The sequence below is a fragment of the Acinonyx jubatus genome, chromosome F2, assembly GCF_027475565.1.
Source record: "Acinonyx jubatus isolate Ajub_Pintada_27869175 chromosome F2, VMU_Ajub_asm_v1.0, whole genome shotgun sequence".
Classification (NCBI taxonomy): domain Eukaryota; kingdom Metazoa; phylum Chordata; class Mammalia; order Carnivora; family Felidae; genus Acinonyx; species Acinonyx jubatus.
Window position 1 is genome coordinate 22,234,015 of NC_069394.1, and position 24,672 is coordinate 22,258,686.

At 36.2% G+C, this 24,672-nt stretch overlaps 1 protein-coding gene across 2 annotated transcripts in view; it reads left to right on the plus strand.

The window, feature by feature from the left end:
- Positions 1-24,672, plus strand: part of RAD21 (RAD21 cohesin complex component) — a 29,732-nt gene that overhangs the window by 3,066 nt on the left and 1,994 nt on the right. The window contains exons 2-14 of one of the 2 annotated variants that reach the window (XM_015072859.3): positions 3,551-3,677; positions 4,806-4,980; positions 9,753-9,882; positions 11,048-11,147; positions 13,581-13,687; positions 14,367-14,573; positions 15,050-15,175; positions 15,512-15,634; positions 17,551-17,774; positions 19,102-19,261; positions 19,698-19,846; positions 22,397-22,546; positions 23,841-23,924. In XM_015072859.3, the coding sequence (XP_014928345.1) occupies positions 4,837-4,980; positions 9,753-9,882; positions 11,048-11,147; positions 13,581-13,687; positions 14,367-14,573; positions 15,050-15,175; positions 15,512-15,634; positions 17,551-17,774; positions 19,102-19,261; positions 19,698-19,846; positions 22,397-22,546; positions 23,841-23,924 (1,704 nt within the window). In that variant the 5' untranslated portion in view covers positions 3,551-3,677; positions 4,806-4,836. The remainder of the gene's footprint in view (positions 1-3,550; positions 3,678-4,805; positions 4,981-9,752; positions 9,883-11,047; positions 11,148-13,580; positions 13,688-14,366; positions 14,574-15,049; positions 15,176-15,511; positions 15,635-17,550; positions 17,775-19,101; positions 19,262-19,697; positions 19,847-22,396; positions 22,547-23,840; positions 23,925-24,672) is intronic. The other variant, XM_027064007.2, reaches the window with a different exon arrangement.

Below are 24,672 nucleotides of genomic sequence, written 5' to 3' on the forward strand. Positions count from 1 at the left end.
GGCTGTAATTTGCCTTTTTTTGTAAGATCATAAATTGTCATCTTTTCCATTTCTAAATATGTTCAAAAATACTGATTTGTCATTTCACTTTAGACATAAATTACTTTTTAGGCTATATTGAAAAAAGTTTGCTGCTTTAGAAAAAAATGAGAAATCCTAAAATTGCGTAAGCTGTCCTCTCAGACCAAATACAGGCTTTATGCTAAGATCTTTTACAAAGGATTAACAGACTTAGAATTTTCAACATTTACAGAGATTAATCAACTTTTTTTTAATTAAAGTATGGTAATACTAAGAAAAAAGATTGTTCAAAAGATTGTACTTTATTTAGATATAAGCCAGTTGTTGATCTACCACTGTGCTTCAGACGTCCTATAGTTATTAGGGTGATTTCCTTTTGCTAATTGTTTCCCAGAATAACTTTCGCACCACTTTGCTTTAGTTACCCCATCCCATGCCAAGAAAGCATCTATTTAGGAATCTTTGCCTCCACATAACTGGGATATTTTAGGCATGGTACTCTGACTAGCAGCTTAAGTCCTGGCCATGAGTTACTGACACCTGTTGAAAAGTGCCAGTAGTTTTAATTTCTAAAATTTCCAGAATTTTTTACATATGTCAATTATGAGATCACTTGGTGTATCTCATTTCCTTATTCATTAAGCACGTATTTAGTAGTTGTTATGCAGCAGGCGGTATTCTAAAATCTAAATATTAAGGAGATATTTGGAATACAGCTATCTTCTATAGTGAAAATTGGGACTTCTTGTGTATGACAGCAACTGTATTTCTAAGAACACATTGCCATATTGGATTTCTACAAAATCCTGTAGACTTTATTTATAGCGCTGTAGAGGCAGCTTAATTTTCAGGCTAACAAACATTAAGGCTTAAAGTAAAAGCATTGCTTTGCAACATAGGCTCTCTTTGATTATGGGAAGCATATTTGGAAATATAAAATACTGCTGAGCAGGATATAAGATACACTTGAGGAGTTAGTGTTTAATTCTGTCGTAGAGTGTTTAATCTGAATTCTTCCTACTTTTCACATTCCTTAGTCACATTTAAGAGAGTTCACAACATTGGGCAGTTGATGAAGCCTGTTTTTGTTTTTTGTTTTTTGTTTTCTTTTGAAACAGTTTTCCTAGTGTGAATTAATAATGATCCTCTGGACACATCTGGTTCAGCGATTGAAAATTTCAGGACCCTTTGCCATTAAGTAATAGAAAAATGGAAAGGAGGCAAACCTGACTGAATTACTCTTGCACAACCACCTTCCACCCTTTCAAACTTTTTTGACAGGCATGAAATCTCTTGCCTATAATATGTTTAACTAATATATATTTCCTGTACAACACTGGAAAGAATGGATACAGTTGTTAATTCAAAATACAATAAGCAAAATTCTCATTATAAAATTTACAGATTCTCATTTTAAAATTTACAGTCTCTGCAAAAACTTGAAAATTTAGAGTTAACTTACTCTGGATATTTTTTTAAGCTAATTCTAAATTTTACATTCCCACTGGCAGTGTATAAGAGGTGAAGCTTCTCTGTATCCTCACCCGCCTTTGATGTTGCCATTATTTTTTATTTTACGTTTTAATAATGTGCAGTAATATCTCGTGGGTCTAAATTTGCATTTTCTTAATGACTGGTGATGTTGAACATCTTTTCTTGTTCTTATTTACCTTTGGTATATCCTTTTCTGTGAAATTTCTCTTCATTTCTTTTGCCCATTTTCCAATTAGATTTTTTAAAGTTTATTTTGAGAGAGAGTGCTTGAGTGCACGTGTGCAAGTGGGGGAGGGGCAAAGAGAGGGGGAGAGAATCTCAAGCAGGCTCCAGGGTGTCAGTGCAGAGCCTATGCGGGGCTCCAACTCAGGAAACTCTGAGATCATGACCTGAGCCGAAACCAAGAGTCAGACACTTAACTGACTGAGCCACCCAGGCACCTCTCTAATTAGATTTTTTTTACTTGTGTTTTTAGAATTCTTTATTCTGGATCTAGGTTCCTGTCAGATATGTCATTTTCAATTTTTTTCCCATTTTGTATCTTTGCATTCTCAGTGAACTCTTTTATATAACAAAATTTCTTAATTTGATAAAGGCCAATTTATTGCCTTTTTTTCCTTTATGGGACATGTTTTTGGTGTCCTGTCTAAAAATTCTTCCCAAGGTTTAGGTACTAAAGGTTTTCCCCTCTGGTTTTTTCTAAAAATTTTATAGTTTTACATTTAAGTCTGTGATTTATTTTAAATTACTTTTTTTTTTTTAAGCTTACTTATTTTGAGAGGGACAGCAGGGGCAGAGAGAGAGTCTAGAGAATCCCAAGCAGGCTCTGCATAGCCAGCTTGCAGTCACATGCAGAGCCCAATGCAGGGGTCAGACCCATGAGATCATGACCTGAGCCAAAATCAAGCATTAGACCTCAGCCAACTGAGCCACCCAGGCACCCCTGAATTACTGTTTATATAATGCATGAGGTTTGGATCAAGATTCATATTTTGTGGATGATATCCAATCACCATTTGCTGAAAAGACTGTCCTTTTCCCTTTGTCAAGCTTCTTCATCTTTGAAAAATCAGTTGGAGTTATTTATGTGGATTTATTTCTGGGTTTCTGTCCTGTTTCATTGATGTGTGTGTGTGTTTTCTGCCACACAGTGTTGACTATTGTAGCTGTTAGGTAAATCTCAAAATTGGTTAGACAAATTCATCCCACTGTATTCTTTTTTAAAAAAGTAGTTTTAGCTATTCTCGTTCCTTTGCCTTTCCAAAGAAATGTTACAAAAATCTTGTCAATGGCTATTAAAAAAAAAAAAAACTCAAAAGGATTTCAATAGGCATGATGTTAAAGTTTCTTTTGAAACTAAACATACAGGGGCACCTGGGTGGCTCAGTTCAGCATCCCACTCTTGATTTCAGCTCAGGTCATTGATCTCATAGTTCCGGGGATCAAGCCCCACATTGGGCTCTGTGCTGACATCCTGGAGCCTGCTTGGGATTCTCTCTCTCCTTCTCTCTCTGCCTGTGTCCCGCTTGCATGCACATGCATGTGCTCTCTCAAAATAAACATGAAAAAAATAAATAAACATACACTTGTCGTGCTACCCAGCAATCATACTTCAGGACTTTTGCCCCAGAGAACTGAAAACCCTGTTCACCAAAAGTCTATATACACAGGTGTTTATAGCAGCTTTATTTGAAACAGCCTCAGTCCTTGGATAGGTGATTGACAAAGCAAATAGTGGTGTACCTCTCTATCCCGTGGAATGCTACTCAGTGATCAAAAGGAACATACTGTTGATAACTTGCAACAACTTGGGTGGATCTCAAAAAGAGTGTTAGACTGCTGAATCCAAAAAGTCACATACTATATGATTCTACTTATATGACCTTCTCAAAATGACCAAGTTAGAGATGAAGAAGAGTGGTGGTTGCTGGGACTTAGGAATGGTAGAGAGGAAGGAATGGGGGTGACAATTAAAAAGGATAGAGAGGAAGAGCTTTGTGTTGATGAACTAGTTTTGTATCTTATTCACTTGCAGTGGTGGTTACACAAATCTGCACATGTGATAAAATGGCATAGAACTATACATACACTTGCACCAATGTCAGTGTCCTGGTTTTGATACTGTATGTGAGATGTCACCATTGGGGGAAACTGGTTAAAGGGTAAGTGGGACCTCTCTACTATTTCTGGGACTCCTGTGAACCTATAATTACTTCAAGAGAAAAACTGTTGTAAAAATGTTTATGTACTTTTCATGTGCTATGGGTGTGCTTGAGTTTATTTCTGTAAAAACATGACTTGTATATCTTATTGTAGTTGTAGACATTTTAAAAAAAATTCATCTGGCGAAATAGATTTTTTTAATCTTCTATGTAAGGGTAAATAAATAAAGGAAATACCAACACAGGAAATGAAGGAAACATACACAGTTAATGTACTCTATAAACTGGATTTTTTAGGGTGCCTTTTTTTTCCTTCTATATCAACACATAGCTTGCTAAAAGAAAAATGTGCACTTGTATTTCCACTAAGACTATTTCAGTCATAAGACAAATGTTACGCTGTATCATTGTCCTGATACAATGTCCTGTTAGTGTTTAAATTATAATTGGACAAGTGCTTTTCAGGTTCTTGAGTTGGAAAAACTATATATATAATGCTTTTTTAAGCCTCAGCTTTTCTAAACTACTCACCTGTAAAGGTGGACCAACCCACCTACTTTTATCTGGTACAATATGAAATACTTATTAGCACAGTACTTGTCATGAGGTAGCAATTATCCTATAAAGCATCTAGCTGAGAATCCATTGTTAATGGGGTTCTAAAAATGGAAATTTACACACTGTTTACTATCTGTTCCTGAGTATTCTTAGACATACTTTTCTTGCAATAAAGAATTTTTTTTTTTTTTTTTTGGCCAGAGGCAGACTCTTTTCCACAGTCAGTGATCAGGGTAGGAATGGAATGAACACTTGATGGAACTTCAAAATGGAAAAGAGTTTTCTGGTGACAGTTTTTACTTTAAAAAAAAAAATGGCCCTTTTATTTTGGGTATGAAAATGATTTGACTCTTTTGTCCCTTTTCTCTTCAGCTGCTATTTTGGGGTCTTTTTCTTGCCCTCTCAAAACTAACACAGTAGATTGTTTTCATAAATGCATACTGTACTTTCTTCCACCTTTCATGATTCCATATTAAAAAGAATAGGAAACTTTTATTTTCATATTTCTTCTATGTCTTGATAAATGTTTATTTTCATATAGTAGTTATATTAACTTTTTTTCCCTTTCAGATTTCCTCCTGTTTCATAATCAGCCGGAACAATGTTCTACGCACATTTTGTCCTCAGTAAGAGAGGGCCTCTGGCCAAAATTTGGCTAGCGGCCCATTGGGATAAGAAGCTAACCAAAGCCCATGTATTTGAGTGTAATTTAGAGAGCAGTGTGGAGAGTATCATCTCACCAAAGGTATGTTTGTTGTTGATATTTTTATTCACTTTGTCAATTGTTTATTGATATGTGAAACAATTCTGTAAAACAGCTTTTTAGGTTTACGTCTTCTTTGGGGGCAAAGAAAAATTTCTAGATTACCCAGAGTTCCAGTTTGGTATGTTATTCCCTTTAAAAATTCTGTAAGTGCACAGATCTTTTCATTTGCCTGTTTTCATGGTAGATCAGTGTGAGATCAGGCACTACCCAAATATATTTCTAGATGTTTTTGTACTTAAACATGTGTATAGGTGTTTCCAATTTGGGAATTTATAAAATATTCAAAATAAGGACCCTTTAATTAGAAACTGTTGTAGGGATCAGATCTAATTATTGTAGCCATCTAGTAAATAGTATCCATAACTCTTGTACCTCCTCAGCTCCACAGGCCTACTTGCCGTTTCTTAAAGATATCGAGCTTTTTCCCTGTCTCAGAACTTTTATACTTGCTGTGCTCTTCTCCTAAATATTTAATTATTGTGTGTCTCCCACTAGCATGGAAGCCTCATGAATGTCCTTACCTTATCTGCCTTGTTTACGGCTCTGTTCCTAGAGGAGCTTTTATTAACATCCTGTGAAACTGTTCTGAGGCAGTGGTTTTTACCCTTGGATTTCACAAACAGTGTAACTAGAAATAATCCATGTTTTTTTGTGTTGCCAAGAAAGGACCTTTACAACATACACAATTACAGGTATTAACATCATTAACACTTTGTTGAGAAACAGATAACGTTGACTTCAAAATGTATGAGGAGTAATCTCAAAGGAAAAGTCCTTAAATATGATACAACACACACGTTACGTCTGTGTTTTAAAGGTCCTTTTGCAGACCTTGTATTAACCCATATGCACTCTAGTTGTCGTGTCGAGAAAATAGTCCAGATACAACTGTCTGGACCACATTGAGAGCTACTCTTAGAATTGGCAGTTTGGATGATGCTGGCTGCCATGATGTGCTAAATAAATAAGGGTAGTTCTTTATTGCTGAAGAAGCAAGGGGATCTGAGATGAATAAAGGTGGGATCTAGAAAAGACTTGTGTGGGAGAGGCTATGTTTTAGGAGAGAAAAGTGAAAGTTTATATGTGTAATGAGAGCTAAATTATAGTTTCCACTTGTCTACAGAATTTTGGCTGGTTTTAGAGTTAGATTTGGTGGCATTTATTGGTTTTAAGGAAATTTCTATCATATTATTTCTAAGATGTAAAGTGAAAAATTATAAAATGAAAAGTTTACTAACAGGGAAATAGGTGACCTCTAGTCCTACCACCTAGAGAAGGTTTTAGTATTTTAGTATGCATTTAAAATGTGTGCATATATTTTACACATAAGCATGTACACACTAACTGCATTATATGTTTTATAACAAGACTACATTCAGGAAAAGCTCTGTTCATAACTTTACCATCATTTTTCATGGTTGCATTGTATAGTGTCATGGTCTCTTATCCACAGAATTTAAATACAAAACATAGAAACAGGTCATTTGTGTATTCATATGTTCACTGTAGAACTACTAATGTAAATGATTATTGGAAACAGCTCGAATTAGATGATCCTGGGAATGTCTTAATATATGTCGTATGCACTGTATTACCTTAATAATAAAAAATCTCTTAATTCTAAAACACTTTTGGCCCCAAGGATTTAACATAAAAGATTATAGACCTGTAATTCATTGTTTTGATTATACATTATTTATTTTACCAGTGTCTTTTTTAGATAATCTATAATTTTTCCTAATTTTTTGAATTTTAATTCCACTGGTCCTGTACTGTGCAACCATTAAAATTACAAAGATTTTTCTACTTGGTAGGACTACAGGTTTATTTTCCTCTTTTTAAAAAATAACCATTGAATAAACATTGCTTGCAAAATCTTTTGGTCACATCTGTGGGCTTTTTGTTGTTGTTGTTGTTCATTTTTGAGAAAACACGAACCTGGAAGGGGCAGAGAGAGAGAGGGAGACACAGAATCTGAAGCCGGCTCCAGGCTCTGAGCTGTTAGCACAGAGCCAGACAAGGTACTTGAACTCACAAACCATGAGATCATGACCTGAGCCGAAGTTGGATGCTTAACCGACTGAGCCACCGAGATGCCCCCCTCTTTTTTTTTGACTCAGGATTGTTTATGTGAGGTTAGGATACATCAAAACCAGTCTTGCATTTTCATTGATCTTTTGTTCCCATCTGTAAATTTTTCCTTAGTGTTGATGTTTAGGAAGATAAATGATGGGCCAGGTGGTATATTTCTGACATGCATTAATAGTTTGCTCTGTGGGGAGATAGTACCAGTTTGCACTGCTGGTCTAATTGTATGAGAATATGAGGTTTTCTACTTTTTATAGGTATGCTTACTGAGGGAAGTGAATGGAAAAAGGAGAAGTTGAGCTCTTTTCTTGAAATTGATATGTGTGACTAATCTTTAACACCCATAAGCAAATATTGAGGGTGATTTGGCTTAAAAGGATAACATTTTTTCATAGTATGTGCAGAGTACTTTGTACGCCTTTAGGGACACTACAAAAGAATACAAGATAATCTGATATGTGAAGGTATGTAGCAGTTGCCACAAAGTAAGGCATACAGTTCAAGAATAATGTAAAAAACTGTGGAGGGTGTGAGAAAGAACAACTTACTTTAAAAACCATTTCTAAGTGGGTTTTTTTCAGTGTTTATTTTGAGAGAGCATGTGTGAGTGGGGGAGGGGCAGAGCAAAGGAGAGAGAATTCCGGGCAGGCTCAGCCCTGTCAGCCCAGAGCCTGATGTGGGCCTCTGACTCATGAACCTCAGGAACCAAACTGTGAGATCATGACCCGAGTCAAAATCAGGAGTTGGATGCTCAACCGATTGAGCCACTTAGGCACCCGTCTAAGTGGGTTTTTATGATTGATCTTGTTTTATTTTGATAGAATATATATTTCCACAGGTGTGCTAACTCAAAAATGTCTGTTGTTTGCTCTTGTCCAGTTCTTCTGAGGGATTTTAGAACAAGCGTCAGACATACAGCTCAGTTGTAACCGTGTGGCTTCTGCCCCCTCACGACACTCCTCTGTTTGAACAGCCACTGGTAGCCTCTGTAGAACTTTCCCTGGGTACATAACCTGTGTTCCATATTACACCTATACTCTTAACATGGGCTAGCTCAACAGTAAAAAGGGCCATACTTCATATTACCTACTTCTTTGCTAAACTCTGAGCCAAACTCATCCAGAAAGAAATCTTTTGCCCAAACACCACCTTTTTAAAAAGTTTCCAATTCTTTACAAGATAATGGCATGCAGTGGGTTTTAATTTTAAATCCTTCCTCCTTTCTTAGGTAAAGGTGCAGTCAATATTAAATTTTCTAAGACCACATCATAAAAGTAGATTCTTTCTTTCCATTAGGAACAGTGTTTTAATTGGGTCTTTTCATATCAAGGATGATAAGTCCTGGATTTGATCACAAATTTTTAATTTTAGATATACTAAGAATAGCAGTAACTTTCGTAATTTATGTTGTAAGTCATGTGAAATTGCCATAAAGACAGAGCCTCAGAGTCCTTGTAAATGGAATCCTAGGCTGCTATAGACAGTACATATATAACTGAGAAATACAGTGTTTCATTTTATAAGTAACATAACATTTTATAAGTAACATACTAATTATATTTGAAGCAAATGATTAACAGCTTTCTTTGCTACCTTAGAATTTGAGATCTGTGGTATGATTTGGAAAATAATCTGGGAAAGTTTGAGTTCATGTTGTCTTGTTCTCAAAAACTTTTCCATATTCTAGCTAGAGGAATTGTGAATCATGCTGTTTAGTTGAGTGTTTACTGCGCTTTCTTTTCCCAACTACTACATCTCATCCCACACAAGCATTGATTGAGATCTACCTTGAAAGGGGGGAAAAAAAAAAACAGGCTGAAGAGTGTATTTTCTTGTAAACAAAAAAAAAAAAGATGGGTTACCATTACCTTTCAACTGTTATTATGCCTTCCAGTCAACCGATAAACTCAGTGAAAAAGGTCTTAAACAGTGAGGAAATTAACAGTCACTTAATTAGAAGTTTAGAGATAGGAAGATTCAGGTTTAGTTGAGTTCATTCAATGATGTCATTCATCTAAGGACTCACCAGTCTCCTGTTGGCTTCTTGTTCTTGTACTTACAGCCTCATGACTACAAGCAGCTCCAAACCCCACTGCTCACAACACAGGAGGGAAAAAAGAGAGAGGCGTTCTTTTTCTTATTGGGAAAATCTCTCTCAGAAGCTGACATACTTTATACTTTTTCTTGTTGGTTAAACTGGGTTATGTGCCCACTCAAAAAGCATTAGCAAAGAGGAAAGAGACAGTTCTTCAAGGCTGAGAACATTCACTCCCCGGACAAAATAGAGTTCAGCTAGCTAGCAAGGAGCAATGGCTCTGGATTGGCAAACAAAAGCGCCACACATTCCTTAATGTGCTTATGATGGCAGTCTGTGGGATGCCTTGGTACCTGCTGTATAGCTACCTTTGTGTCTGTGTTCACTCATGAATTACTGCTAGTCTAGTCCTGGTCAATACAGATACTCGAAATTTATAGGTAAAGGCACAAGTAAAATAATTATAGGTGATTTATAAGGTAACTTCAAATAAATGATTAAAAGTATGAAGAGAGAAAGTGAAAACTGCCCATCAATTGCACAGAATACAAGCTTTGAAGTATGATTACCTCTAAAACGAAAAATATTAACTTTGTAAATTAGATCAATATTAATGTTTTATTCCTAGGTGAAGATGGCACTCCGAACATCAGGACATCTCTTACTGGGAGTAGTTCGAATCTATCACAGAAAAGCCAAATATCTCCTTGCAGACTGTAATGAAGCATTCATTAAGATAAAGATGGCTTTTCGGCCAGGTATTGTTGACTTTTTTTTTTTTTTAACCTTGGATTTTCTCATGCAGTATGAAAAATTGCAAAACCTATATTCTAGTTCCACTTGTTTTGTTCTAATATTAATACAGGGGAACCTTTCAAAAACAGGGCTAGGCTTGGAGAGGCAGTGGTTCAAGGGAAGAAACCCACTTCAGTCGTACATATGGAATTATGGCAGTCACCCCTTTTTAAATGCCTTTTCATTATCTTACATAGAACTGAGTCAGAGTTGAAATGTTGAAAGCTGATTGTTACATGAATTTTTTAAATGTAACTTAAGAAAATCTTAGGATTTAAAATTTTTTTCCCAAATAATTTTAGCATGTTCTTAAAATTCACTTTTAACTTGAGACTTTTATTAAACATTGTTTATAGTGTTTTGTTGTTTTAGGTAGTGATTGGCTCTAAAACTGGATTCTAGCAACCAAATTTCCATCTGCATAGATAATAATTATGATATCTGAATTCATATGTCATTTTGTAATTTTTAAAACAATGATGGAATTTTATTCTAATTAAAATAATGAAGAGATGCCTTATATGGTAGTTTTTACCGAAGTTATGTTTTACTACTTCAATTTATTTTAACATATGAACAGTGAGATTTTTGAGATCTAAGATTTTATTTAAAAGCCAATTGTTTAGGTAGAGGCTATGGTACTTGAATGATTTCTAACATGTAGATCATTGCATTTTGCTTAAGTAACCATGCTTTTTTATTTTTCCTTATTTAAAGCAATGCGTTTTTAGCATACACTGAAGAATATAAGGAAAACCAAAATAATGTAATCCCACTTACCCTAAAATAACCAACTCCTCTTGATATTTAGGGTGTTCCTTTCCAGTCATTCCCCTTCTTCATAAATGTCATGTTTATGAAGAAAACTGTTATTAATATTTATTTGTCATGTCCTTTTCAAGACTTACCACCTTAATGCATTATTAGTGCTTTGACTTTTTTTGGAAAGCAAGTAATTTGGCCTATGAGTATAGAAAAACAAAAGTACTTGAGCTTTGGTGGTACTTTGCATACATTATCAATCTTTCAGGACTATAACCTTAGGAGATCATACTGACTTTACCTTCCTCTCATCCCTAGATAACCTGTGATATAACCAGGCCTTCAAGCTTACCATTTCCTTTCCAGGTGTTGTTGACCTACCTGAAGAAAATCGAGAAGCTGCTTACAATGCTATTACCTTACCTGAAGAATTTCATGACTTTGATCAGCCACTGCCTGACTTAGAGTATGTCTCTCCCTCTTTTAATTGTTGACTTGGTCTACAAATAACATTATTGGTTTCCAAATGTATAGTTTTCCATGGAATGTTTTTTTTTTAACATTTATTTTCAAGAGACAGACACACACAGTGCAAGGGGGGAGGTGCAGAGAAAGGGGGTTACAGAATCGGAAGCAGGCTCCAGGCTCTGAGCTGTCAGTGCAGAGCCCAACGCGGGGCTCGAACCCACCAACACTGAGATCATGACCTGAGCTGAAGTTGGACGCTCAACCGACCGAGCCACCCAGGCGCCCCTTCCTTGGAATGTTTTGACACCAAATTAACATGAGGCTCAAATGTATAAGCTTTCAATTAGGATAATGTATAAATATGAAACATATAACCTAGAATTGTTTCTTCTGTAAGAAAACTGTACAGATGTCAACTTTAACAAAGCTAAGATAGGAGAATTCACATGTGCTTAGGCCAAAGCTTGTGTAAACAGTTTCCCAGGTTTGTGCTTTACATAAGGATATTAGTAAACATGAACTATTGGTTCACGATTTTTCTCTGGAGGTACATATTAAAGTCATCTATAGGTATCCTCTTTGCCAAGCTAACTTAAAGAGCAAGAAAGGGTCATTGTCACAACATCCAATTGAGAAAGTTGTGCAGAGATGACCGTTCTAGCATAATATTGTAGTATATTTCTCTTTTCTCAAGTCCTCAAAAGCCAGCTGTTACCATGACAGGGAATGTGCCTATAACTTTCCATGTGATTTAGTAGCACAAGTGACAACCAGAAAACTCTTACACTATGCCCCATTTTTGTTTTTTTTTGACAAATTTTTCTGCTTTGTAAAATGATCTATGACTCCTAATTCTGATTTTTTTTGTGTGTGTGTGAAATAATGCTAGGTGCTATCTAGCTCCTTTCCTGTTTTCTTTTTCCTCTTAAACTTCCATTTTTAAAAAGTTTTTATCATGGAAATTTAACAGCCAAAAATTAGATTAGTATAATGAACCCCATGCACTGTTGTTTAATTTGAATATGTTGCCAGTTTTATTTCATATGTATTTCCCCAATTCAACCTCCAACGCACACTGGATTGTTTTAAAGAATATAGATCTTCCTTTCTCTGTAAATACTTCAGTATGTATCTCTTTTGAGGTAAGGAATTTTTTTTTTAATTTTTTTTTTTTAACATTTAATTTTGAGAGAGAGAGAGAGCGAGCACAAATTGGGAAGAGGCAGAGAGGGAGGGAGACACAGAATCTGAAGCAGGCTCCAGGCTCTGAGCTGTCAGCACAGAGCCCGACATGGGGCTCAAACCCACGAACCGTAAGATCATGACCTGAGCCGAAGTCGGACACTTAACCGACTGAGCTACCCCGGCGCCCCAGGAATTTTCTAAATATATCCGTAACAACATCCCATCTTAAAAATACAATATTTCTTTAGTGTGATATCCAGTCAGCATTCAAATGTCCCCCGTTGACACATAGGCCTTTTTCCCCCAATTTAAGTTAGGGTCTGTACACATTCTGTAAGCTGCATTTGGTTGGTATGTTTCAGAAGTCTCTTGTGTTTTTATTGGCATTTGCTAAAAAAAACAAAACAAAACAAAACAAAAAAACGGATGTTTTGTTTTGAAGCATTTACATTCTGAATTTTCCTGATATTCTACATTGTTTAATGTTACATGTTTTTTATTTAATATTTTTTAAATAATAGAGATTATTTGTTAGAAGAAGAAAGTCTCAGAAAAGCTGGGTAGCTTCAGTGTTCGTAACACCTGTAAGTTTCACAACCCTGATGAAAACTCATGCCTGTCTAGACCATGCACTTCTGAGTTTTTCCTCTGTATACGCTATTACCTTATGAAGTGATTTCAGCATATTCTATTTTGCCTGCCGGTCACTTATGATTTTTAAATAAGCATACAAAATAAATTCCAAATCACTGTTAAAATTCTTAAATTGTAGGGGTGCCTGGGTGGCTCAGTCAGTTAAGCATCCCAACTTTAGCTCAGGTTGGGATCACACAGTTCACGGTCTCACAGTTCACGATCTCACAGTTCATGGATTCGAGCCCCGCATCGGGCTCTGTGCTGACAGCTCAGAGCCTGGAGCCTGCTTCGGATTCTGTGTCTCCCTCTCTCTCTGCCCCTCCCCCACTCATGCTCTGTCTCTCTCCATCTCTCAAAAATGAATAAGCGTTAAAAAAAAAAAACTGAAAAAGATTCTTTAATTGTATTTAGTATTCTATATTAAGACTTATAAACCATGATAACTTGTGTGCATGTTTTTTCCTTATAGAGAGAATTAGGATTTTATATATATATATATACGTATATATACATGTATATATATGTATATACGTATATATATATGTATATATGTATGTATACGTGTTACAGTAAGACTTGAGACTAAAATGTATTCGAAATTCTTTTAAAGTGACATAGATGTGGCCCAGCAGTTCAGCCTGAACCAGAGTAGAGTGGAAGAAATAACCATGAGAGAAGAAGTTGGGAACATCAGTATTCTACAAGAAAATGATTTTGGTAATAGAGAAACAGATCACTAGACACTAGCTAATGTTAGAATTATGTTGTTGCACTACTAGCAATTTGAAAAAGAAAACCCAGACATATGTTACATTTATGATGACAGAAAAAATTTTATCTCCTGTATTTTCATCAAAAAAAGAATTTGCCTTCCTACCAGTATATGAACCGTCATTTCCATTTATGCACTAAACTTGATTTCGTCTACTCCTGCCCCCCATACACAGTGATAGAACCTATGTATGGATCTGTGTGAAAAGTTTGAATACTGAAGTAATACATTTAAACTAATCACTTTGGAACAATTTCATTATGTACCTACTATTCTTTCTGAATAGTGTTTAAAACAAGTTAGCGGAAGTATTTTCTTGATGAAAACACATTGTAACAAAATCTGAGTATTTATGCGACCTAACCTACATACATAGTTAAATTTACCTGATATATTTAAGATGATGTAAATATGGATCCTACTTTTGAATTTGCTAGTCATGCCCCAGAATCAGTTTATGAAATATAAATGCTAAAGGTTTAAAGTTTAAACTAGATGTTTTAATACTCAAGTAAGACTTCCATAAGTAGATGTGGCATCACAATTATCATAAATCGTTAGGTGCTTTCTTTTATAACAGTGATGTTTGTAACTTTGTTTACCTTATCACTAAAATTTGTTCAGGCGACTTTGGAATGGATGATCGTGAGATAATGAGAGAAGGCAGCGCTTTTGAAGATGACGACATGTTAGTGAGCACTAGCGCTTCTAACCTCCTGTTAGAGCCTGAACAGAGCACCAGCAATCTGAATGAGAAAATTAACCATTTAGAATATGAAGACCAATATAAGGATGACAATTTTGGAGAAGGAAATGATGGTGGTATATTAGGTAGGTCACAACAAGGTGGTTATTTTAACATTTCCTTGTTCAGTTGTGGTGTTTTAGAGCAGTCACTAATTTTATGCCTTAAGCAGCTCTTTGGGTACAGATGTGTGAATTGTGACCATTTGATTTCATTGAAATTCTCTGAAACTAGCCTAAAAATATGATGTACCTGATTTTCTTAAAGGTGCTTGTCTCAGTGTGTTAAGGTTTACTAGTTCTTAAAACTTCTCTATTTGTGTTTGATATCTATATTAAGTAAATATGTTTTAAATAGAGATATGAACCAGAAAATCTAAATTAAGAATGAGAAATTTTTTTGTATATGGTTTTATACTTTCGTATGCTACCTTGAAGAGAAACAGATGGAAGTTGAAGTTTTTTAATTTGGTTGATTTTCATATAATTGTATTTCCTAGTGATTAGCTATTCTTTTAGCATTTCTTTTTCAAGTTATAACTAAATTACATTCCCTATTTCAGATGACAAACTTATAAGTAATAATGATGGTGGTATCTTTGACGATCCCCCTGCCCTGTCTGAGGCAGGTGTGATGTTGCCAGAACAGCCTGCACATGATGATATGGATGAGGATGATAACGTATCAAGTAAGCATTTCCTGTTCAGTGACCTGGACGTGATTATATGGTAGCTAGAAAGGTATTTAATGTAGACGACTGTAAACTAAAAGTTCCAGCTTTTAATGAATTGTAAATCTTCTTAAAAACAGTGTTTGGTTCTTATTCTCTTTCATGTTTAACTCTGTCCCTCCACTTTTGTGGCCAGTAGGGTTCACGTCTGGAGCAACTCCTTCATAACTAGAAAAGTGTTGGTTATTGGTACCAGTGGGTTTCTTTCAATTTCTCAAGGGGATTTTGTCCTGCCATTTGTAGGAGATGTATTACATACGCAAGGCTTTTGTGACCAAATTTCTGTTTTTATAGTGGGTGGGCCTGATAGTCCTGATTCGGTGGATCCTGTTGAACCAATGCCAACTATGACTGATCAGACAACACTTGTTCCAAATGAGGAAGAAGCCTTTGCTTTGGAACCTATTGATATCACTGGTGAGCAAACAGACTTTTTCAACATATAAAATTTAGAATGTAAGGTCCTAGTTCTGGCTGCTCTTCTCTAATCTGCTACTCTTGTTTTAGATAACTAAGCTTCTTTCTTTTTGTCAGGTATCTATTATAGAATCTTCAGTTATAATCCAGATATCTTACAGAATATCTGTACAGGTCGCTCTGAAATATAGAGAACACGTTTTTTGCTAACGTGTATCTTAGTCTTTGGGGGTTCCCAAAAAAGATCACAGGTAACAATTAGAAAACATTACAAGGCATTTTACAAGATTGATTACCTTCCAAAGTTCTAGGTTCTGTAGAGTTGGGCTACAATCTGGGAAAAGCTAAGCATATTCTTTTTTTATTTTTATTTTTTTAACTGGAAATGTGATTCTAAAATAAGCACTTTTAGTGCTTATTAAGAAACAAAGCCAAACATACTGGGGTGCTGTTTCTCAATAAAAGGGGCAATTTAAGATTGGTAAATTAGATGTGAAACTAAAATTTCTAGATGGTTTATGGGTACTTTGGGGTGAATACTTGAAATTAGTTACACTATAATTCAGGATACAGCTATCACTTTTAAATAGAACAAGATAAACTTTTTTTCTACCTAAAACTAGAATTTGATCACCAAAAATTGCCTTGGGCTTCTGGTATATAAAGAGTGCTTGGTAGACATCTATTTAGAAACTGAAAATAGAACAAAGAACAAGTCTTTATCCCATGGAACTTAAGTACTAATTAGGGGAGCATGAGTAAGTACAATATGTACTGTATTAGTGACCGATTTTGTAGAGAGCTATAAATAAGGCAAAATAGGTACACCGCACTGGTTAAAATAGGATAATCAGAGGGCGGCTGAGTGGTTCAGTTGAGCGTCCAACTTCGGCTCAGGTTGTAATCTTGCAGTTTGTGAGTTTGAGCCCCACATCAGGCTCGTTACCGTCAGCCTGTCAGCACAGAACCCACTTGGGATCCTCTGTCCCCCTCACTCTGCCCCTCCCCCCTGACTTGCACTCTCTAAAAAAATAGTAAAAAAAATAATAATAATAATCAGGATTTGCAGTCTGTTTTAAGAACTTCAACTTTCAGAGACGGGAACTCAGTAGCTGGAGAATAAGTGTTGTACAGGGGCTGTCACTGTATAACATCTTTTTGAATCTTGAATTCTGAACTCCCTGAATGTTTTATACATAAAAATCGTGGAAGTGTAACATTTCTGCCAGGAAGTGATGTTGAGGAATTTGTAGCCTAAGAAATTGAGAGAATGCTGCCTACTTTGCTGAGTTTTTGGTAAGGATTACGAGTGAGTGTACGGGCAGGATTGAGAGTAGAGCTCCAGGTCCATCTGGGTGTGGGCTTTTGTTTTACTTCATCAGTCTGCTTGTACAAGTGCCATATGTGAATTGTAACTTCTCCGCTAAAAATCATAATAATTGCAACCATTTACAGAAGACTGAGTATTTTACAACTCCTGTAAGTGGTTGGCATTATTTCAAGTGAGAAAATAAAGGGGTAAGCAAGATGAAGTTAACTTTTCTAAGTGGTCACTTGGGTAATAATAAATTACAAAACCCAGTTCTTGAGCCCAGATCTGAATCAAGTATGATAGGTTCCTTTTTACACTGTAAACCTACATGGGAAAAATATATTGGCACTTGAATTATTTTACTCATTTTGTGCCTACAGTCTATAAATATTCATTCAGCAAATTTTTATCAAGCACCTATTGTGTATGCCAGTCTCTATTCTACATGGTACTGCAGAAACATCAGTTAAAACGGATTCTGCCCTCTTGATGTTTTTCTACCAGGTGTATAGAAAAGCAGGGATACAATGAGACCAACTCTGGTGGCTCTTTATTTCATGATGGCCTCACAGGAAAGTGACCTTATTTTCTTCTATCATTCCAGTCAAAGAAACAAAAGCCAAGAGGAAGAGGAAGCTGATTGTTGATAGTGTCAAAGAGTTGGATAGTAAGACCATTAGAGCCCAGCTCAGTGATTATTCTGATATTGTTACTACTTTGGATCTGGCACCACCCACCAAGAAATTGATGATGTGGAAAGAAACAGGGGGAGTGGAAAAACTCTTCTCCTTACCTGCTCAGCCTTTATGGAATAACAGACTACTGAAGGTAATAGAGTTTGCAGAATTTTTTTAAGTTAATTTTTAAAACTTTTGAATCATTTTTGATCAAGTATTTTCAACTATATGGCACTTTTTTTTACTTAAATCACAATATACTGAACATAACCTGTCGGAAAGATTGTGTTGACACCTGCATTTCTAAAAGATGCAGAAGGAATTTTTTCTGTATGAAAAAGCTGCTGTGGTTTTTAATAATTCTCTCTCCTCAACCTCTCTCTGATAAATTACTAATTCTATTACCTTAGCATACACTGTGTTTCAAGTCTACAATCCTTAGATACCACTTTCAAGCCAAACCATGGCGTGGTTCTCCTTTTCCTGGAATAAAGAATTCTCTGATGGGGCGCCTGGGTGGCTCAGTCCACTGAGCGTCCAACACTTGGTTTCCACTCTGGTCACAATTTCATGGTTTGTGGGTTTGAGGCCTGCTTGGGATTCTCTCTCTTTGCCCTTCCCCTGCTTGTGCACTTGCTCACTCTCAAAACAAAACAAAACAAAACAAAACTATCTGGCTTTAAATTGATTTAATAAGAATTACTTTCATCTCTAGGCTCTTTTCTACTCATCGTAGGTTCCATACTATTCCAAAACAACGTCCAAAAGGGGAGAATGCTGAGTGAAGCAGTACTATTAGACTGTTATTCTAAAGTTGAAATATGCATAGAATTGATTTTACGATAGATATTACTAGAAAGTATTTCAGAGCAGCAATGCTATTGTAAAATTTATTTATTGGAATCTGAGTGATGGAATTGTTTGGAAGAAAGTCTTTAAGGTATTTCTACTCTTTGACTTAGTGATCTCATTATTAGGAAAATTCCTAAGGAAGTAATTCAAAATATGGAAAACCGTTTCTGTGAGTATGGTCCATTACAGTGTTTGCAATAGAGCAACAACAAAATAGCAAAAAAATGGTTCAAATGTGGTATGTACACGTGTACATATATATCTCCACTCTGTGGAATATTAAATAGTTATTAAAATTAAAAGTGATAGTATTAAAAAAACAGTATGTAAAACCACTTGGTATGTTTCCAGTTAGAGTAAGTGTATGAATATGAAAATAAACTGCAGGCAAACAAATTTAAAATTTTAGTGTTCTCTCCAGGTTACAGGATAGTGGATAGTTTTTCTTTATTGATCTTTCTGAAATTGCTGTACTTAATAATTTGTTAACCTGTATTTAAAAATTAAGATGGAATGAAGTAGGAATCATACAACTATATTAAAATGTACTTAATGGAAAATAGAAATGTCAGTGGTGGATTTTAATATGATTTTTATTTTATAATTGAGATTTTTTTTTTCCCTAGCTCTTTACACGCTGTCTTACACCACTAGTACCAGAAGATCTTAGAAAAAGGAGGAAAGGAGGAGAGGCTGATAATTTGGATGAATTCCTCAAAGAATTTGAAAATCCAGAGGTTCCCAGAGAGGACCAGCAGCAGCAGCACCAGCAGCGTGATGTTATCGGTATGTTCTGTTAGAATAGTTCCTTGATGACTTACCTGTATATTGGCAGAGTAGAAGAAATCGGGAACAAAGGGGTATACTCAAATTTTTGGACCTGGAAATACATTCCTTACTATAGCATTCGATTTCTTTGTTAAATATAAGCTTTCTGTTTTTGGAAAGGTTTAAAGTAGGACCGGCTGAGTAATCTTCTGCTAAAAGGATTATCCTGCATTGGGTTGGAGGTGGTGAAACTTGTCCTTTTAAGGCCCTTTTCCACCTTTAAATGTATTGACAACTTGAGTAATATTTGTTGGGGGGAGAGGTGGTAAAAATTTATTTGGCCTTCTTCATTAGAGAAAAAGTACTCTTAATATATTAATATTAAAAGTAAATTCTCTAAAATATTATTAAAGACTGTATGATCCACATGTCCTCTTCATATGACCAATTGCAGATGAGCCCATTTTGGAAGAACCAAGCCGCCTCCAGGAGTCCGTGATGGAGACCAGCAGGACAAACTTGGATGACTCAGCCATGCCCCCACCGCCTCCCCAGGGAGTGAAGCGAAAAGCAGGACAAATTGACCCAGAGCCTGTGATCCCTGTAAGTAAGCATATCAGTCATTAAGAATTTTAGATCCCTAGTAATAAGGTTATCTAAGGAGCTCTTATGAAGTATTAATGGCAGGGAATGGGTCTAGAGAGAAAGAATGGCAACCGAAGATGTGAACACAGTGTGCCCTAAGTGGGAGAAGATATCTGGGAGTTTGAGCCTTTCTGACTCTTCTTGGATAGTTTTGTTTCAGAGGGGCCTAACATGACCATCCTTGGTTAATGTGAAATCCTTGATTCTGAACTTGGGTCCAGTTTATTATTTATTTATTTTTCTTTCTCAGACAATAGTCCAGGTGAATCTGACAATTCTAGATTAAAGATGAAAATCATTATATAGAACCTGTTAAATTCTTTAAGTATCAAATATGTCATGAGTAAAGTGAACACAGGTTGTCACTTTTGTAATTAACAGCTAGTTCCAGGTGTCTGACCAGTTTTTTAATAGGTTTTCTTCTCCTTGTCAGCAAGATTGAACAGTTTTTTCCAGTTTGACGGATACAAATGACATACTTATTACTTTACAGTATACAACATAATGATTTGATATTATGGAATCATTTCCCAACACACATACATATATATTTTGTCTTACATGATTCTTTTTTTCTTGTCCTGAGAACTTGTAAGATCACCATACTGTGTTAGATCTCCAGAACTTACAACTGTAAGTTTATACTGTTGGACCATCTTCTTAACCTCTAGTAACTACTGTTGTACTCTTTTATGAATTAACCTTTCTTTATTCTACCTGTGAGAGCATACAGTATCTGTCTTTCTCTGACTTACTTCAAGTAGCATAATGCCTTTGTAGTCCATCCATGTTGTTACAAAAGGCAGGATTTTCTTTCTCGTGGTAAATATTCCATAGTATATGTATCATATCTTCTTTATCCATTAATGGACACGTTGTTTTCATGTCTTGGCTGTTATAAATAATGCTGCAGTGAACATGAGGGTGCAGATAACAGTTGAAGGTGGTGATTTTCATTTCTGTTGGATAAATACCCAGAAGTGGAAGTGCTGTTCTAATCTTTTAAGGAACCTTCGTACAGTTTTCCATAGTGGCTGCACCAACAGTGCACAAGGGTTTCTCTTTTGATGCTAGTCATTCTAACAGTGTGAGGGGATCCTTCATTGTGGTTTCGATTTGCATTTCCTTGCTTCAAAGATGTTGAGCACCATTTCATGGACCTTTTGACCATCTCTAGGGTCTTTGGAAAATGTTTATTCACCTCCTGTGTCCATTTTTGAATCAAACTGGTTTTTGCTCTTGAATTGTGTGAATTCTTTATTAGGGATATTAACCCCTTATCAGATAAATGATCTGCAAAGATTTTTTTCCATTCTATAGACTGCCTTTTCCTTTTATCCGTAGCATCCTTTGCAGAGCTTTTTAGTTTGATGTAGGTCTATTTGTGCTTTTATTGCCAAGACCTATTTTGAGGAGCTTACCCATCCTATGTTTTCTCCTAGTAGTTTGGTGGTTTCAGATCTTACATTCAAGTCTTTAATACATTTTGAGTTGATTTGTGTGTGTGTGGTGTAAGATAGGGGTCCAATTTTTCCAGAACCATTATTGAAATAAGATTTCCACGTTGTAGGCTATATACATGGGTTGATTCTTGGGCTCTCTATTCTGTTCCAGGTTCCTGTAGTATGAGACCGTTTTAGGCTATCTTATTAAATAATCAGAATATACTTGTCATGAAGTAACATCTGGCTACCCTTAAGTTCATGTAGGATAGGAAAACTAAAATAAGTATAAAGGGAGTAAGGTGTAGTGTGAGGCTCCCTAATCCTAAGTTTATAGAATAAATGAATCTGGGCAAAAGGATGATTTTTTATAACCTTAGGCTCTTGGTTCAGCCTCCATCAGGAGGTTTTGGCAGAAGATTCCTCTGCCAATTTTAAGAACTAGTTTCCTGTGCCCTCTGATGGTAGAGTTGTCAAGGAGAGCATCTTCCTGTATGAGCTCAGGAATGAGGGTGGAAACAGGTATCAAGAGAGTTACTCTAGTACTACTGTCCTGGAGGAACTTGTTTTGTAATGTTCTTCACTGTTTACATTAAGCCTGTGAGAAGAAGGATATTCAAGAGATGGACTCAGAAAGATAGTCTCCTCATTCCTATAATTTGCTGCCAGTAAGAGCTCCAAGGCAAGCCCACGCTTAGTTGTAATAATCTTAAGACAGTTGTATGTAGTAATGGTTGATAGTACAGGCTATTTAACGTTAAAGCCTTTTTGCGTTGCCTTAGAGTTAGTGGGTGGGTCTGTTTTGTATGGTTTTTCCTAAAATGCTACTAGACAAAGCTCTGGGGGTTTTCTGTTCCTAGTTTTTCTTGTGATTTACAACTTTCTCACATGGACTTTATAGGTATCTGATGCCTAAAAAGTAAGTATAAGAACACAACACTTCTATTATAATTGATTAATTTCTTCTGTACCCTAATGTTAAAGCTCTTTAAGAAGAACAGATCATCAAGTTTTGGTTTTAAGGAAGTATGGCAATATGACCCAGTATTTCTTTCTACTGTTTCAGCCCCAGCAGGTAGAGCAGGTGGAAATCCCCCCTGTAGAGCTGCCCCCAGAAGAGCCTCCAAATATCTGTCAGTTAATTCCAGAGTTAGAACTTCTACCAGAGAAAGAGAAGGAGAAAGAGAAGGAGAAGGAAGATGATGAGGAGGAGGAGGTAAGGAAATATTGGAAAAGATCTGATGAATAAATTCCCATCCCAGATTTAGCAAAAATCTTAAAACAGCTCTCTTTTACTTCTCATATTAGAGCTAAGGTAATTGATGTTGAGCATCACAGTGGTGAAAAATGTTCACACATAAACAAAATTTAACCAAATTCTTAATGATCTGGATCATCATTAAGAACATCAAGTTTTATGCTCTGCTATACCTCATTGTTTCCCTTGTGGGCTTTTGAAGGACACACGACTGCCCTCTCACTGATTTCTTAAAGTCTAGGTGGTTTGTACCTGCTTTTATTATCTTGTGGCCAATTCTTACTATTAGTGTCTGCCTCTGGTATGACCTCGCTCTCTGTGGCCTGGAAATCACATAACCATTTTCCATGAGTTTTGTTTTCATTAGATTGGGGTGAGATGTGACTTGGCTAAAAGAAAGGTTTGAATGGCTTTATTTTTTTAAAAGAAGAGGTGCTTTGAGAATGGCTTTTCTTGGCTGTTTGGGGTCTTTCTGGACCTTTGAAGCTGTTCTAGGTAACTTAGGATTTATTATTTTGATGCTGTCAGATATTTTAAATTTACAATAAAAATGTTAATAAAATATCTTCCAGGAAGTTTAAATTTCTTCTAAGACTAAAGGTTATGGATTGGGTATATATTTTCATGAGTATCTGTATTTATAATTTATCATCATTATGCCAACCATAGATTTTATAACCATTTAGTGCTTGAGTACCACCTTTTTTTACAGTCAGGATTTAGCCCCAGAGCTGCTACTTTTTTTATGCACTAATGTATGCCACATTATCTCAGACTGTGTTGAGTCACTATTTAAAATTCTTGTGCATTTTATTATGTATGAAGCTGTAAACTCCCGGTTCTTGGAAATGGGGTATGTAGTTCCGGCATAGCAGGTCTCAGCAGTCGCCCCATGCCAGCTTCACAGAAGACAGGTCTGCAGGTGACTGGGAGCCAGGCAGCTCAAGTAAAATCAAGTATTAGCTCATTTCTTTTAAAACACTATCCAGACCAGTAGTACTTCCTCATCTGCTAATCTGTATGCTCTTTGGTACTAGTCCGCAAGGAGATGAGCTGTATATTCAGTTAAGTGTTTGCTTACAGGTACAGAAGACTTTCTTCTGTAAGTTAGGCAAGTTCATACTAGACACAGATATTTTCTGTTACTCAATACACAATTTAAATTAGACCTTTCAGGATAAAGGAAATAATTCATTTTGCAGAACACTTTTGTCAGCTTTTTTATGTGTCGGGTGGGGTCATTTTCATTCAGGATGAAGATGCTTCTGGAGGTGATCAGGATCAAGAAGAAAGAAGATGGAATAAAAGGACTCAGCAGATGCTTCATGGTCTTCAGGTACGTGTGCCAGTCCAGACTTAGAAAGACTTGAGTGAAAACTTGACATTGCTCCCTCAAAAAGCAACATGCTATAACCAGAAAGTCTACGTTTGTGACACGTTTTCCAGCACGACGTATTCCAATACATATGCCAAGAGTAAGCCTGGGCTGCCTCAGTCCATTAAGTGTCCAGCTCTTGATATCTGCTCAGGTCATAATCACACAGTTTGTGGGATCGAGCCCTGTGTCAGGCTCCACGCTGCCTCTCCCCCTCCAAACAAATAAGGCCTTAAAAAAGAAAGAGTAAGCCTGGAAAGCATCTAGGTGAACACTTTGCAGTGGTTATGCTGCGAAGGTAAACTGTGGTGGTGGCTTATAGAATTCCTCTGTGTGTCTGCTACTTTTTAGTGATCATTGAATGTATTTGTTGGATCATTATTTGAGCATCTGTGAAATACCAGGCATGTTGCTTAAGGTTTCCCAAAATAGAGTCAAAGGATCGAGAGATTTTAAAAATAAGCTGAGGGGCGCCTGGGTGGCTCAATCAGTTAAACACCTGACTTTGGCTCAGAGCCTGCTTCGGATTCTGTGTCTCCCTCTGCCCCTCCCCCACTCATTCTGTCTTTCTCAAAGACATTAAAAAAAATAAGTTGAAATCTTAGGAAGAGTTAGTGCTCAGTTTTACTATCGTATCACATTTGCTTTTCCCCTTTACCTTCACTATTGAAAAAAGTCCACTCCCACCAGAATACATAGTATACTCTTC